This window comes from Pseudorca crassidens, chromosome 21, assembly GCF_039906515.1.
Source record: "Pseudorca crassidens isolate mPseCra1 chromosome 21, mPseCra1.hap1, whole genome shotgun sequence".
Classification (NCBI taxonomy): Eukaryota; Metazoa; Chordata; class Mammalia; order Artiodactyla; family Delphinidae; genus Pseudorca; species Pseudorca crassidens.
This window is the reverse complement of record NC_090316.1, coordinates 25,002,846-25,020,066: the sequence shown is the minus strand read 5'-3', so window position 1 is coordinate 25,020,066 and position 17,221 is coordinate 25,002,846. Positions and strand designations below refer to the sequence as shown.

Here is a 17,221-nt window from a genome sequence, read left to right as displayed (position 1 = left end):
CTCGAGTTGCCTCTGGTGTCATTTTTACAGATTTTCCTGACTCAGGCCTCCACATAAATCTGAAAACTCAAATCAATGCAGCTTAGGGACCATGCAGCTGAAATTTACAACAGACTGCGTTTCCTTTGGGATTATCAGCTTCTCTTCCCTATTCCCACCCTGAACTAGAAAACATATCTTTTGTGACAATTAAGCATATTTGTAAATTAAAGGGACCTCTCAAAATCATCTAAAATTCTATGCTCCTGAAACCTTTCCCCTCCTTCTTTGTTTTACCTCAAAGCTAAACCACCTTCACTGGTATGTTTTCTAGGATAATCAGGTGTCAGTTACAGTTATTATAAGTAATGTCAATTACTGAAAAACTGCCTTTTCACGTCCCAGTCTTCTTGAGGGAAAACATAAGTTGGCTCAAAAGATCTTTAAAGAGTTTTGGTTTTATAAGCTTGTATCTTAAAGAATGCCTCAGAAATACCATTAACCATGAGTAAACAGTTGCTTGACATCCACCCGTACCTTCTTTTTGCTTCTTTTCCTTGAGGAGTTGAGGGGAGAGATGACCCGCAGTGCTTGGAGAATTCTTCCTCATCAGCATATATAGCAGTGCTGTGTAAAGGAGGGTCTACAAAAGATTTTTTTAAAAAGGGCATTCAGAAGTCTGGCTGTCTGAGCAGTATTCAAGTTTGTTCCTTCACACTGGAGTATAAAGCAACCTGTGTTTAAATGGCTAACAAAATCAAAACCAATTACATATGCTACTTATGATCTCACACCTCAACAAGAAAAAATGTAAACCACTTCACCAATAAATACATGGATAGTTAAGCTATAACCTTACTGTCCTTATATATTATATGGAAACTTTTAAATGAGCTAAAAGATAAACAGGAGGTCTGACATTCTTTCCTCACCTGATGGAGCATCACACATCTACCTGGGAGACACAGCATGAACAATAAACTCAGGTCTGGAGTGCTTGCCCCACTCTTGCAACTCCATTACCCCACCGAGTGCCTGGCGCAGGGTGGGCACTCGACATCTGTGGACGACTAGCCCTTTGGGGAGGGACACCAGTCCTTCCGCACTTCCCCTCCTCTCTCCTTTACTCTAGAGCCTTGAGCTAAGCGTAAGTTAACTGGAATGGGGACTTGCCTGGTGGCACGGTGGTTAAGAATCCGCCTGCTGATGCAGGGGACACGGGTTCGAGCCCTGGTCCTGGAAGATCCCACATACCGTGGAGCAACTAAGCCCGTGCGCCACAACCACTGAGCCTGCACTCCAGAGCCCACGAGCCACAACTACTGAGCCCGCGAGCCACAACTACTGAAGCCCGCGCACCTAGAGCCCGTGTTCCGCAACAAGAGAAGCCACCGCAGTGAGAAGCCCGTGCACCGCAACGAGAAGCCCGTGCACCGCAACAAAGAGTAGCCCCAACTAGAGAAAGTCTGTGCAGCAACGAAGACCCAACACAGCCAAAACTAAAAAAAAAAAATAAGTTAACTGGAATGAAGATAAAGGAGATAATGGAGAAACGGAGATAAAGGAGAGGAGACCACATGGCCTTGGTGGGAGGATGCTCCTACCTGCTGAGGAAGAGGGGGGTCACAGGAGAGGCCTCGGCAGCCTGGCCTGGGCTTGTGGCAGGGGAAGGAGGAGGCCACCAGAGTGGAGTGAATGGCTGCAGGGGCGCCTGGTAACGGCCAAGCACCCATCTCTTCACTCTCAGGCTTTAGCGTGCTGCACACATTTAAACGTTCTCACATTTAAACGTTTCAGCTGCTTATATAATGAACATAGCAACTGCACAATTTTAAAGTTAGTAATATACTTTGTATTGGCCTCAACTAGGCAAAGGGCTTTATTTACTTTACTACTGGGAATAACAAGGGAAAAAAAGAAAACCAGACCAATTTTTAATCTCCATATGTAACCAGTCACACAAGCTGTACTCCTACTACTCAACAATACAAAGTTAAATAACCTGATTTCAACCCAAGTAAAGGATGTGAACAGACACTTCTTCGAAGAAGATACAGGCGTACCTCGTTTTATTGCACTTTGCTTTATTGCGCTTTGCAGACACTGTGTTTTTTACAAATTGAAGGCTTGTGGCAACCCTGCATTGTCAGATGATGATTAGCAATAAAGTACTTTTTAATTAAGGAATGTATATTGTTTTTTTACACATAATGCTATTGCACACTTAATAGATTACAGTGTAGTGTAAACATAACTTTTATACGCACTGGAAACCAAAGAATTCGTGACTCACTGTATTGCAATATTTGCTTTATTGCAGTGGTCTGGAACCGAACCCGCAGTATCTCCCAAGGTGTGCCTGCATACAAATGGCCAATAAGCGCACTGAAAAGATGCTCAACGTTAGTCATTAGGGCAATCCAACTCAAGACCACACTGAGATACTACCGCACATCCATGTGAATAGGTATTATTGAAAAAAACAGAGAGGGCTTCCCTGGTGGCGCAGTGGTTGAGAGTCCGCCTGCCGATGCAGGGCACACGGGTTCGTGGCCCGGTCCGGGAAAATCCCACATGCCGCAGAGCGGCTGGGCCCGTGAGCCATGGCCGCTAAGCCTGCGCGTCTGGAGCCTGTGCTCCGCAGCGGGAGAGGCCACAACAGTGAGAGGCCCGCGTACCGCAAAAAAAAAAAAAAAAAAAAAAAAAAAAAAAAGGAACTTCTGACACATGCTACAACATGGATGAACTTTAAAGACATAATGCTACATGAGAAAAAGGATACAAAAGTACAAATATTGTATGATTCCTCTCACACGAGTGGTCAAATTCACAGAAACAGACAGCTAGAAGAGGGAGAGGGGAGCGAGGTGCCGTCGGCTATTGGGCAGAGAGTTTCATTCAGGGGAAGGAAAGGACAAAGTCCTGAGGACGGATGGGGTGATGGCTGCACGACGACGTACACACTTAACGCCACAGAACCAGACACCAAAATGATTAAAATGGTTAATTTTGTTATGTATATTTTACCACACAAACACAGTGAGATACCATTTCATACCCATTAGGATGGCTAGAATCAAAAAGTCAGATAATAACAAGATTTGATGAAGATGTGGAGAAACTGGAACCCTCATACATAGCTGGTGGGAATGCAAAGTGGTACAGCTGCCGTGTAAACACTTCCTCAAAACGCTGAAGCAGAATCACCACATGACTGAGGTGTACAGTTGGCCCTCCATATCCATGGGTTCTGCATCCACAGATTCAACCAACCAGGGATTGAAAATATTTGGGGAAAAAAAAATTCCAGAGAGTTCCAAAAAGCAAAACTTGAATTTGCTGCACACAGACAACTACTTACATAGCATTTCTATCGTATTAGGTATTATAAGTAACCCAGAGATGATTGATAGTGAACAGGAGGATGTGCATAGGTTATATGCAAACACTATGCCATCTTCTGTTTGTTTGTTTTTTTTCCTGGCCACACCACGCACCATGTGGGATCTTAGTTCCCTGACCAGGGATTAAACCCGCACCTCCTGCATCGGCAGTGTGGAGTCTTAACCACTGGACCACCAGGCAAGTCCCCACTATGCCATTTTATATAAGGAACTTTAGCATCCTCGGACTATGGTATCCACGGGGGGTCCTGGAACCAATCTCACATGGATACTGAGGGACGACTACATTCTCAAGAGACATAGAAACACATGTCCATACAAAAAACTGGAACATGAATGTTCACAGCAGGATAACTCATAATGGCCACAAAGTGAAAACAGTGCAAATGTACATCAACTGATGAATGGATTAAAAAAATGAGGTCTATCCACACAATGGATTATTGAACTATAAAAATTTTTAAGAATGAAGTACTGATACTACCACATAGATGAACCTTGCAAATACTACACTAAATGAAAGCAGCAAGTCACATATGACCACATACATAGTGTATGATTCTATTTAAATGAAATGTCCAGGATAGGCAGATCCATACAGACAGGAAGTAGATTTACGGTTGCCAAGGTCTGAGAAGAAGAATAGGGAGTGACTACTCCTGGGCATGGAGTTTCTTTCTGGGGTGATTAAAACGTTCTGGAATAGAAAATGGTGATGGCTGTACAATTTTGTGACTATACTAAAAGTGAATTGTACACCTTAAAAGGGTGAATTTTATGGCAAGTGAATTACATCTCAATTTTTTTAAATTATTTCTTTTAGATGAGTAGTTAAAACATTTTTATCAAGTCATAATAAAAGGGGTATTCTGGTAATGATTACTTTTCACCCTACAAAATGTACAATATTTTCTTTTATTAACAAAAATTAGACTAGAAATATTAGATGCCAAGTTAAAAATACGTGAGAAGTTGTATGTTTTCAAAATTCCCTTAAAACTTATTCTGGCAAAAAATGTCTGACTACTGCTGTTCTAGATGTGGGCGCACATGGCACATTCTGTATCATTTCTGGCCTCTAGAGTGGCCAGTGACACACTGACAGAAGCTGTCCCGTCTGGACAACTCACCCCTGGTCAGCAGGTACCAGTCCTGTCTTCCTAACACTCCAAGGAACACAGGTGAAGCTCTCCTGAAGCATCCTCTGCCTCAGTGTGTTTAAGAAAAGGAAAAATTATCCCTCTGCTCCTTCCTAAATTAAAGCCCCTTACCGAATGACTGCTGGAGGTATGAAGTGAGAAATATATTTTATATTCCTCTTGTTATAAAGGTCTACAACAGGTGTCCTAATGTGGCTGGCTTGTTGACAAATGCTACTAGGAGAGCTCCACTTTGACAACACTTAACAGAGTTCTTAGTTCCAACGTACCTAGAAGTGAGAAAAATTAATTCAAATTACCAAATACTCCCCAGAACATTGTATTCATGTGCAGACAACCTCGCTTTTGTATTTGAAGGCATTTGTATATGTTTATTAGTAACTAGCCTAAACGCTGTTGCCTGAACCACTTTAAAGATTTTAGGATAAAGATTTAAAATACTAACCAAAGGTTTCATAGGGTTCTTCATCTTTCTCATTTTCACCCAGCCTGCCAATGCTTGAGATCCCAGAATTATCAGGAAAATCAAATACATCGGTAGGCTTGTGCTTTTGGCCAGCTTCCTAAAAGTGAATAAAGTTCAAAGTCATTGAATTGGCCCTCCCAAAATGAACATTACAAAGCTGATTTACATGGCAAGGATCCTCCCGCTATCACCGCTGCCTAAGAAGTGAGCCTTCACACTCTTGGGGGGCAGAGGCTCTTCTGATCATCTGAGGCAGGGGTTGGGAAGCTTTTCTATGAAGGAACAGGGGGTAAACACAGCTGACCACTGAACAACGCAGGGCTCAGCGGCGCCCACCCTCTGCGCAGCCGAAAACCCCCCATGTGACTTTGCAGTCGGCCCTCCCGATCCGGGGTTCCACATCTGCGGTTTCAACTGCAGATAGTGTAGAACCTACTACTGAAAATAATCCGGGTAGAAGTGGACCCTCCCAGTTCAAGGGTCACCTGTATATTAGACTTTGCGGGCCTTGGGGACTGGTGCCACTACACAGCGCAGCCGTCGCAGTGTGAAAGCAGACAGTGGCAACGCAGAAAGAAGCGGCACGGCTGGGCTGCAATCCAGCTTTGTGTGGATACTGAAATTTGACTTTCATGTTTTCACATGGCATGAGACACTCTTGACTTTGCTTCAGTCATTTAAAAATATAAAAACCACCCTTAGCTCGCAGGGCTTTACAAAACCAGCAGGCAGGCTAGATCCGGCCCACAGGCCACAGCCTGCCAACTCCTGAGCCCGTGTGGGCCTCGCCCCAGACACATGCCCATGAAAGTTCCTAAACACAGAGGTTAAAAACTCCTGATTGCAGGAGAGAGACGAGGGCTTCCAGGGCAATATACCAATAAGCCCCAGAAAGACTGCCCCTCAAATCCCAATGAAAGATAACATACAGAAAATGGAGAAACATCCACAGTAGCTCTGGAAAATGTGGAGGGCTGCGATTAACAGACAGGTAAATATGAGAAATCCTGGAAGATATGCAGGAGATGGAATAAAACTGAGAGACAAAACAGACACTCACAGAAATCCTGGAAGATATACAGGAGATGGAATAAAACTGAGAGACAAAACAGACACTACCACTCACAGACCCTCAGGGAAAAATGTTTCACGGAGTGTGTGTGGGTAGAACGAAGGCCAAAGAGGAGCTGACACCCTCCATCCTCCCCAAGCAGATGGGCCCGTGTAAGGCAGCTGCCTTCCCGAGGAGGGAAGAGGACCGGAAAGCTGAAGAAACCCTTCCAGAGAGGAAAAGGGCCCCCTCCAAACGGGGAGGGGGTTAGGGGAGCAGAGGGGAGAGACCGTGCAAAAGAGAAAACCAGGGGAAGGGCACAGAGCAGGGAGAGCTCCCGACGCCCGGGCACCCCCAAGCAGGCACTATCAGAGGTCGTTCATGTGAATTTCCAAGGCCAGTTGGACAAGCCGCTGGAAAATACTCTGAAGTGAGCTAGCCAGAGGGTTAAACAAATGCACCTGCCTTCCACAGACATTTACTCTAAGACTCCACCCTGAAGTAAAAATACCATGCGAATGTGAAACTAAATGGAATATTATGAAATCAAACTGTGGAAAACTGTAACAACATGGAGAAATGGCTACAAGTGACAAAAGCAAAACACAGAACATTGTACAATTGTTCAACGATGTCGAAATGTCGAAATTATCCAAATGAAAATGAAACCAGCCTAGGCCCAGAAAAAGATTCAAAACGTTAGCAATGGCCATTTTCTCCATTATACTGGAAAGAGTAGGAGGAAAAGGAATATGCTTTTTCAAAAGAAAACACTGAGCTTACCAAGTCTACGAAACTGAGTCTCCTATAAAACGTTATTTTGTATTGTCAATTAGGAGAAAAATTATATTAAAATATAAAAAAGATAACTTACATCTTTCGTGGAATGTGTTCTTCCTACAGTGTTCTTTGAATATCTCGTACTAGGAAACAGCAAAAACACACACAAGAGTTAGGAAATACTTAAAAATAACTTGGGGAAACACCAGAATTACACCTCATCCAAGCATTTTCTTTCCCAACTACATTCCTTGTTAGCTGCACTAACAATGTGCACATGATGAATTCAGGTAATGGCAAAATCCTTTTAGAAAGTAGAACCCATCTCTCACACACTGAGTTAAATTTTTTATAGGGCAACTCATAACACCTACGTATAAACAGCATAGCTCTGCCCTCAGGGACACAGAAAACTAACGCTGTCGTCATCCTTGTCCCTCAAGTCGCAATCAACAGCAATGGCTGGCGTTCTGCAGCAACGAGCAAGAGAGCTATCTCTCTTTCTCAGGCACTGGACCCCCGTTCCATCCGTGCCTGGCTCTCTTACACACATTTTCTCATTTAGCTCTGAAACAGTCCTCAAGGTAGAAGTGAATCCCACGTTCCAGATGTGTATTTGCCCAAAGCCACACGCGGCCAGGAAGGAGGGAAGCCTGCGTTAGCATCTGCATCAGTTCAAACCCAGAGCTGCCCTCTTTCCGCCCTTCAGGCTCCCTCCAGTGGGCATTAGGATAAAAGGATAAAGTTGCGTACCTTCAACGGAGCTTAAAGTAAACAAGATATGACAATAGTGACCAGAAGAAAAAGTGGAAATATATAAGGCAGGAAATAATCCCGCCAGGAACTATGCTTTGAGTATCCTCTGTGGTCCAGGCATGGTGCCAGGGCTGGGGGGATGCCCTACACCACCACGCACAGGCCCTGACTTTCAAAAGTGCCCTGCAGGCACCCGTTAGCGGAGAGCAAAGTCCGTTTAGTGTCTGAACGAGTATTTCTTTGTGGAACAAGTATTTATTTGATATAATTCCAAACTTAGAGAAAAACTGAGAATACTCTAAGAAACTTCTGTATACCCTTTACCTGCTTCACCAACTGTTTACATTTTGTCTCACCTGCTTCCTGTGTGTCTGTGTATGGTAAACTGGGGACACTGCAGTGTGTCTTTCCTAAGAGGGTGTTACCTTGTGTAGTCACAGTACAACTTCCGAATCAGGAAATTTAACACTGACATCATTATCTAATCTACAGTCCATATCCAAGTTTCATCAACTGCCCCATCATGTCCTTTAAGGTTTTCCCCCAGCATTTAAAAAAAATACATACAAGAGAATATAAAACATAAGATTTCTTAAACCTTCGGTTTTATTATGTGTGTGCGTACATGCACGTTTGTGTACCCATTGTGATGTAAAACATCATTACTGTGAATTACAGTAAAAAAAAAAAAAGTTGGAAAACTGTTAGAGCAGTGGTTCTCAATCCTCAGGTATAGAATCACCTGGAGGGCTGGTAAAAACAAGACTGCTTGGCCCCAACTCCAGAGCTGCTGATTCAGGAAACCTGGGGTGGCCACTGGGAGTCTGCATGTCCAACAAGTTCCCGGTGGAACCACATTTGAAAACCACTGCTCTATTTGATTCTCAGACCCAAAAAAGAAGGTAGAGCAGATACTAGTTTTACGGCCTTTACGATTCTGGGGTTCAGAAAAGTTAAGTGACATCAGTGGTCACACAGCCAAGTGACAGGGCGAGAAACCAGATCATACAACTTCTTAACCCACTCTTTCCACCCTTTCTTGTCTTGTCTGTGCTCAAAAAAGTTGTCAAGTTCCCTCCTCACCTTAGGCTAGGAGCAAGGTGAGGCTCCCAAAAGATGGAAACCTCGGTGATAACATACGTAAAATATTTTGATGTATGCGCATTAGTGCGTTTTAGGGGGAGGGATAAACAGATTTCAGGAGTCTCAAAGGCAAAAATGTTAATATGTACGTGTATACGTGTGTGGGGGACGGAGGGAGGGAGGGAGAGAGAAAGAGAAAAAACCCCACTGGCCTATCAGATAAAGTTTCACTCTTGTCTGCTGAGTTTCAGGCCCCTTATTCTTTCCCAACCCTCCTCCCCACTGGCCACGGGAGCCTAGTCTCGTTTACTTAACTGCCCTGCTTCGTCCTGCTCCAGCCTGGCCCCTACGCTGTTTGGCTGCCTGCACCCTCACCCGCATCTACAAATGCACATTCTCCAGACCGCCTTCCCACGGCCCAGGTGGAACTCCTAAGGCCTTGAGTACCAGCCGGAGCGCGAAGCACGCCGAGGCCCCTCCAGCCAGGACAACACAGGGCCTTTGGATGCACTCCAGACGCCGCCAGCGAGACACGTGCCCATGAGTCCATGAAGAATAACATTTTGGAGAGCAGTTTTGTAACCTATTTTAAAATGCAAGCCCTTTTTGATTAAAAAAAAAAATGCTTGACTCATCCCGGCTGGAGGCCCTCTTTAAGAAAAACAAGCGGCAGCTGGCGCCCCCGCGGCGGGAGATTTAGTTTAGCTTTACAGTCTGTGGTTTGTGTTACAAAAACAAGCAGGGTCTTGAAAATAAGAATACTGACTACCAGCCAGAGTGTAAGCGTCACTAGAACGTAATGTCTGGCAAGTAGTAGGCACTCATTATTTGTTAGTTTCAAAATATTTGGAGTCTACTTTAGGCTACACTCACCCACACAAAGTAATGCTGACACCAGCCAACGTTCTCTCCTCCCCGCCGGCCACGGTTTTAAACTGACTCCTTTAAACCTCACCGTAATCCTTCCAAGGTGGGAATATTATTATTCCCATTTTACCGACGGGGAAACCAAGGCCCTGAGAGGTTAGTCACTAGGACAAGTTGCACAGTGGCAGAGCCAGGGAGTACGAACAGCTCCGAGAGGCCTAACTCCCAGCCCGGCGCCCCGAGACGCCACAGCACTTACCCCGAGCGCCGCACTTGCCGCGGCGGGGCCATCTCAGCCTACCGCTCACTGCGCCGGCGCAGCTCCGAAGTTCCCGCCAAACCCCGCGCTGCTTCCAGCGGCCAATCCGGGCCGAGCACGCGGGCACGCCCCCTCCCGAGCTTGCTTCCTACAGGGCCAGGGCTCCTCCCCGTCCTAGAGCGCGAGAGAAAACTCGGCCTGGCACAGCGCGAAAGCGGAGCTGGAGTTTACGCCTTACAAGCAGTTCCTGACGGGTCCACGAGACGCCAAAGGTTTCCCGGGTTTTCCCCCACCCCACGTCCGCCGCGCACGTTTTCCGCGCTCCTGAGCCGCCAGGGCCCGCCCCAGGGCGCGAGGAAGGGGAGGAGCGAGTGCCGGAAAGTCGGAGGGCGCTCTCCCGCGAGGGGCGGATCCAAACCCAGGGCGGGGCGCGCTGGGTGCTTAGGCGCCTGCGCAGTTGTCTAGTGTAATGCATTGGAAATAGGCTTTGACTTTTACCCTGCTGCTGCCCTGAAGCAGTGGTGTGAGCTTGGCTTATTATTTCTACCCCAGTTTCTTCATTCGTAAATGGGGAGGGCCCCTTTTAATATTCTCTGATTCTTTGCTTTGTGTTTAAAAATGTACTATCCTGCAAAAGAATGATGTTGGACCTTTATCACACCATAAATAAAAATGAACTTAAAATGGATCAAAGACCTAATTGTAAGAGCTAAAACTCTTAGAAGAAAACATAGGGCAAAAGCTTCACGACATTGGACTTGGCAATGATTTCTTGGATGTGACAGCCAAAAGCACAGTTTGGGATGATGAAAAAGTTCTAGGTGGTTAATGGTGGATGGTTGCACAGCAGTGTGAATTACATAAGTAACTACACTAAGCTGTACAGTTAAAAATGGTTAAAATGCTGAACTTTATGTCATGTACAGTTACCACAATAAAAATTATTATATTTCATGCATACTAAAGAATATAACATATATAACGTAAAGATAAAAAGGAGCACCTATGTGCTCACCACTGGGTTAGGAAAGTAATAACGGTCATTCCTTCCACGGATAACCACTCTTCTGATTTTGTGTTTCTCATTCCCATGTTTTTCTACATTGATATATCCCTAAATGATGTATTAATTATTGTATGTGGTTTTTTTTTTTGCGGTACGTGGGCCTCTCACTGTTGTGGCCTCTCCCGTTGTGGAGCACAGGCTCCGGAGGCGCAGGCTCAGCGGCCATGGCTCACAGGCCCAGCCGCCCCGCGGCATGTGGGATCTTCCCGCACCAGGGCACGAACCCGTGTCCCCTGCATCGGCAGGCGGACTCTCAACCACTGCGCCACCAGGGAAGCCTTATTGTATGTTTTTAAACTTTATATAAATGATATTTGGTATGTATTTTGAAAGTGCTGTTTCTTCCTCGTGATTTTTAGGTTTTATCCACATTGATGCATGTAGCTGTCATTTATTCATTTTCACTGTCTTTGGAAGGCATTAAGTAAATACACCACATTTTATTAATCCATTCTCCCGTGTATGGAAACATCAGTTGTTTTCAGTCATTTTGCTGTTTGTTACCAGCAATGCCATGCTAAACATTCCTGTAAGTGTCTTGCAGGGCACATATCTAAGAGACAAGGATAGACTTAGTAGTACTGTTCCTGCCTCATGGGATAAAGACATTTTCAGCTTTATATGAGAATGCCAAGTTCTACGCACCGTTTTACAGACGGTACAATTTACAGCCCCATCAGCAGTGTATAAGAGCCCTATTGGCTCCACATACTTGTCAATACTTAGAATTTTCAAGACTTAAATATTTTTCCCTGACTAGCAAGTTGAAATGGTATCCTATTGTGTTTTTGATTTGCATTTCCCTTAAGTTGATCATCTCTTCCTTGTTTATAGGTCCTTCCTGATTCCTCTTCAGTGAAATACCTGTTCACCCCATCCAGGAATCATTTGGGCAATTGCCACGGAAGAGTAAATCACCTGTGAGGATTTGAAGGTAGTTCCCCTCTGATGCATAGAAATAGGGTTCCTGGAATCACTGAAAGTTGTCACCGGTAAGAGTGTGGAAATATAGCTCCATTTCCCAGGAAAGGGGTTACAGTCAAACCTTTTGTGCTTGTACTTCTTGTCTTTCTGTTAAGACAAGAAGAGGTTCAGCACCCTGGATGGAAGTAAAATCTCAGCCCAAGTAGGTTTAAATGATAAAGGAATTTATGAGCTCGTGTCCCTGAAAAGTCCAGCGGTAGGATGGCTGTCAATTGGATCTAGAGGCTGGAGAAGCCATCAGGGCTCTGAATCCATTTCCCTGCTCCTCTTGGGCCTCAGCTTTTTCCTCAGCCTGGGTCCTGCCATCATCATCCCCATCCCCATCATCATTGCCTGGACTTACTGAGCATTTACCATGATCCAGGCATCGTTCCAAGTGTTTAGTATAATGAAGCCATTTAACCCTCTCAATAAACCTCTGTGGTAGGCGCCAGAATCCCACTGCGCATATGGGGAAACTAAGGAGCAGCCCCACAGGAGGTAAGTGACTCCGGCTACACAAGATCTGAGGATTCTGGCCCAGAGCCTGCACCTGGCGCTCTTCCAAGTCTCCCGTCGGCATTCCACCCTTCAGAGAAAGAGAGCAGCTATGTCCCAGCACTCCTTCTCCAGAAAAAGGCCTGAGATTTACTCTAACTGGACCAGCTTTCGTGACATGCCTACCTGTATTAGTCAGGGTCCCAGAGAGCTAGAACTAATAGGACGTGCCACTGGGGTTGTGAAGAAGTAGGGACAGTGCTCAGGACGGGGCGGATGGGGGCAGAAAACACAGGAGTGGAGCCAGCGGGTCTGGAGCCTCGGGGGAACCCGGAGTGGCGCGGGGAAGCTCAGAGGGACTGCAGGACCTACGAGGCGGGTCGTTAAGTTATGGAATATACTTTCATGTTTGGGAAATGAAAAAAAAAACAAACTACTGCTTTTATAATACAAATACAGAAAATAAAGAACTACAAGACATTCTGGATCCTTGGGGTAAACTGAATGGTTAGGTATGGACACTTCCCTGCGGAAATATATCTTCCCTGTGGAGTAGGTTGATCTATATATTAGTTCTATATTTTGGAATTATTAGCTTGATGTTTAATGAAAATATAAATGAGAATATTATTATTTATCTTATAGGATTACCATGAAGATAAGAGATAAAGAATCTGGGGCTTCCCTGGTGGCACAGTGGTTGAGAGTCCGCCTGCCGATGCAGGGGACATGGGTTCGTGCACCCGTCCGGGAAGATGCCACATGCCGCGGAGCGGCTGGGCCCGTGAGCCATGTCCACTGGGCCTGCGCGTCTGGAGCCTGTGCTCCGCAACGGGAGAGGCCACAACAGTGAGAGGCCCGCGTACCGCAAAAAAAAAAAAGAGATAAAGAATCTGGAGGTTCCTAGACAGATAGAAGGGCTTGTCATTTCTTTCTGTGCCTCTGCTTTTTTTTCTAGCGAGCTCCTTCTGTTACATGTTCTGTTCAGCACTGTGTCCACTAGGGGGCAGAGGAAGAATGGGCTGGAGATTGGAAAACGTAACCAGAGACCAGAGCTACTTACCCATGTTCAGACATTGTCAATAATGTTTACCGTCAGTTCAAAGTGGGTTCAAGATTAATAGGACTAGACATCTTAACTGCCTTTGCTCAACTCATTTTCCCCTTCATGTGCAGAATCCTCTTCCATAATTTATCAAATCCATTCCTGTAAGTTTCCCTTAAGGCAAAGAGTGTAATTTTCTATCGTGGGAAAGAAAATCATTTATTTCTTCAATTTTCCGACTTTCTTTTGTAACTTCTTACAGCACCTGCGAATTACTGGGTACACAGTTATAACCCACTAAACTTGGCAGTTCTCATTGGGAAGAAACTAAAGTCGTTATCTGTTTCAAACAGACCAACGGCTTGACATCTACAACTACAACACTGCAAAACAAACTTGAAACATCCCAGGAGGGCGAGCCGGGGTGGGGGGGCCAGGAGGAAAGAGACCTTCCCTTGGATGCCCCCCTTTAAGAAAAAGGGGAAATAAAAATTCAGAAAGGAAGTACTATTCAGTGTCCTTTAAGTTGGAGGGCAGAAAGATTTTTCCATCGGAGCAAACTGCAATGACATTAGCTCCCTCCCCACGTCATGTGCTTTCCAACACTGCCCTGGCTCTGATACCCGGCTACTAAACTTGTTTGCTCTGTAACTAATGTTCTACTTTTTCCAGACCTAATTGGCACTTCTCCTACCCAAGTTGAGATCACATGGCTAAGTAGGTCGGATCACTACATCCTGACGATGCTGTGTCTCATGTTTCAGATTCCGTTCCCAGCTCCCTGCAGGACTCAGAGGGTCTGGTGCAGGAACCCTGGCAGGAACATTCTAGCAAAATCCAGGATTTCACTAGCCAAAAAAACCCAACTTCCAATCTGTGAAGGGAATAACTTTATAACTTGTACAAGGATCAAAGGAGCACATAAGCGGAGAAAGAGAAAAGAAAATGGAAGAACACCTCAAAGAAAAAGATTTTCTTAAGGAAAAAAGGGACATAAAATTTCTACAGTAGAAACTTGTCTCCATGATTCACTTTCAAGCTCTGGTCAAAAAAGAACTTTCTGGAAAAAGTTTTCATCCTTGTGATGACCTTGCTCACTCGGACATGACTTTCGGGTGGCCTGAGGACACACACAGTTGTGAGGCTGACCTTGTTCAGAACGTTCCCAGCAAGCAGGGTCCTTTCCTCAGGGATCCTTTCTGCTCAGCGAGCAGGTAGGAGGGGGCAGTGGAAGAGCCAGGGACACTTCAGACAAGCTCAGGTCAGACAGGCTTCCCTCTAACCCCAGGTGACACAAAAATCTTCTTCCTAGAGCCTTCTGTAGAAGGAAACGGCTCCCCCCGCCCTCTGGCTGCCACCCTGTACCTCATGATCTAGCTCACTCACCCCGTTGACCTTGTGCCCTGGCATGAAAAGATCGTTATCACCCTACCCCTCCACCTCACACCACTGCCAGCCACAAACATGCTCGACAACTTGTTTCCTGGGCTTGGAGAATCAGAGAAGTCTTCCTGGAGGAAGTGACACCTATAATCTCACTGAAATAAAGGACAGGAGCCAGCCACGGGGGGGAGTAAGAGAGTGCTCGAGGCAGGGTACATGTGCAAAGGCCCAGGGGCGAGTGAGAGCATCATGCATTCTGGGAGCTAGAATGAGCCCCATATGGTTGAACGAGTCGGGGAGGTGGCCAGAGATGAGGCAGGGGCCCTCCAGTTCCTTGCCCCTCAAAGTGCAATGCACAGGCCAGCAGCACTGGCTTCAGCCGGGAGCTTATTAGAAATGCAGAAGTTCAGGCCTGATTCCAGATTTACTCTCCCCCAGGGGATCTGATGCGCAATCACATTTGCCAAGCCTTCTTCTAAGTACATTCAGCAGTTCAGGCTTGAGAGCAATAGGCAACATCGACATGATTAAGCAGGTGAATCACATGATTAAGGCACATGACTTAGAGAAATCATTCTTGCTGCAAAGTGGAGGGAAAGTGGGTGAGTTAGTAGAGACCAAAATCGAAGGCAAGGAGGCGGAGTAAGAGGCCGGCGCGGTTGTCCTGGCAGGAGAGGCGGCCGCCCTGCTTGGGTGGGAGGACTAAGGGATGCAGGGAACTGGGTGGATCTGATGCACAGCTGGGGACGCAGCAGCAGGGGCAGTGGCCAAGCTGCCTGGGGCTGCCCTGGAGTTTCTCCCAAACGCAGGGCCTGGTGACAGCTCCGCCCAGGCAGGGCCGGGCAGCCGGCAGGAGCCCATGGGGTAGGGGCAGCAGTGTCGTGGGTGCGGGGAAGCAATAGACTCGAAAACAAGAGTCCCTCTGTGTCCGAGCACGTGGCCCGACGCAGCACGTGAGCCAACTGGTTCTGCACCCGTGCCAGGAGTGTCGCAGCCGAGCAGGGACTCCAGCGCCCCTGGGCAGCACTGCTGTCGCGCCCGTGATTCACCGTCCAGCTCAGCAAGCCCCGTGGAAAGCAGGAAGCCTGCTCAGGGTTCTTGGGGGAAAATCCAGCAGCCTTCATATTTAGCAAGGACGATTTGTGTTAGAGAAATGTGACAGCCCAAACGGTCCCCTCCCTAAAAATCTCAGCAAAAGAAAGTGGCTAAGAACTTACATGCAAAATACATTTGTGGAAAAAAACCCTGCTTCCAGGCAAGAGCAGAATCTCTCTGTACCTGAAGAATGGTGCCAAGAAGCAGAATTCACCCAGCAAGACTGCCACCATTCGAGCAAATCAACAGTAAAGGAGTTAAAAGTCAAAAGGAAAATTCTAGATTTCTTTTTATGCCAAATGTATGGATAATAAGGAAGGTGGGTTAGTCTTCCAATTCCTCTTGCTGGGTGAAGGGGTGAGATCAAGATGAACACAGGTCTGAGCACCCACTGTGGGATACAGGAGTGAAAGGCGGCTGGGCAAGGGGGTGGGTGGAGGCGGGCTCGCTCTGCTCAGAGAGGACACAGAGCTCATCCTCAGTGCTGTGAGCCACAGGAGAGTCCCCTTCAGTCACACGCACAGCTGTGGCCACCGTCCAAAATAACCGCGGAGGGGGTGGAGGCTGGAGGACGGGAGGGATGCTCGGGGCCTGACTGGCTAACAGATCCATCCCTCACGGTGTCACGGTGCTGCCAGAGCCTTCTGCCCTCTGTCCACCTGCTCTGCCCAGCAGTTGGGGACAGACAGGCAGCTTCTCTTCTGCTGCCATGAAAAGCAACAATCACTGGGAATATGGATGAAACACAAAAAGGAAGGTCCGGAGTCCCTGGCATTCACCCTGCCCCTCCTCATAGCCGGACTCAAAGTGCACTGGAGACTGTAACTGCACCCGAGGCGCTAATTAAGAAAACTCATCCAACATGACGACTGGGCCCCTGAGACGCTCAGGGCAGTGGGCATCACGCCATGCAGGGGGAGGGTCAGGAGGGAGGTGGCCCAGACACAGAGGCCCTGGAGTCAGAAAATCCAGTTCAGCCACTTGCTAGGACAAGTCAGCCGATCTCTCCAAGCCTCAGTTTTCTCATGCATAACAAGGAGATGATACTTCAATGAAAAAAAAAGAAGAAGAGGAAATATTCAGATAGGAGCTCCCTAATTGTTCTGCGTCAATCACCTTGGATCTACCTGTATCTACCCCCGCATTCCCTAGCCCCCTTCCTGTTGCAAGGCAAGAATCATCCTATTGAAATATCCCACCGATCTCTGCACTTGACTGTGGGCTCTAACCCCTCCCGCTCTCCGGACAGCCTTGTTCTCCCCTAGTTTCTGCATCATCATTTTCTGTGATGATAGGTCATCATCATCACATCACATCATAACTCTCTGTATCTCTCATCTTCAAAACCACCACCACCAGCAAAGAA

At 46.5% G+C, this 17,221-nt stretch overlaps 1 protein-coding gene and 1 long non-coding RNA gene across 2 annotated transcripts in view; one reads left to right on the top strand and one right to left on the bottom strand.

Moving 5' to 3' along the window:
• Positions 1-10,158, bottom strand: part of CENPU (centromere protein U) — a 33,042-nt gene extending 22,884 nt beyond the window's left edge. The window contains exons 1-4 of the mRNA XM_067721937.1: positions 9,806-10,158; positions 6,935-6,983; positions 4,989-5,106; positions 517-622 (exon numbers count right to left, since the gene is read on the bottom strand). Of these exons, the coding sequence (XP_067578038.1) occupies positions 517-622; positions 4,989-5,106; positions 6,935-6,983; positions 9,806-9,837 (305 nt within the window). The 5' untranslated portion in view covers positions 9,838-10,158. The remainder of the gene's footprint in view (positions 1-516; positions 623-4,988; positions 5,107-6,934; positions 6,984-9,805) is intronic.
• LOC137216102 (uncharacterized) lies at positions 9,997-13,224 on the top strand. Its single transcript, XR_010939592.1, has 3 exons — positions 9,997-10,077; positions 11,706-11,805; positions 12,978-13,224. It is a non-coding gene; the product is annotated as an uncharacterized lncRNA (long non-coding RNA).
• The last annotated feature ends 3,997 nt before the right edge of the window (positions 13,225-17,221 follow it).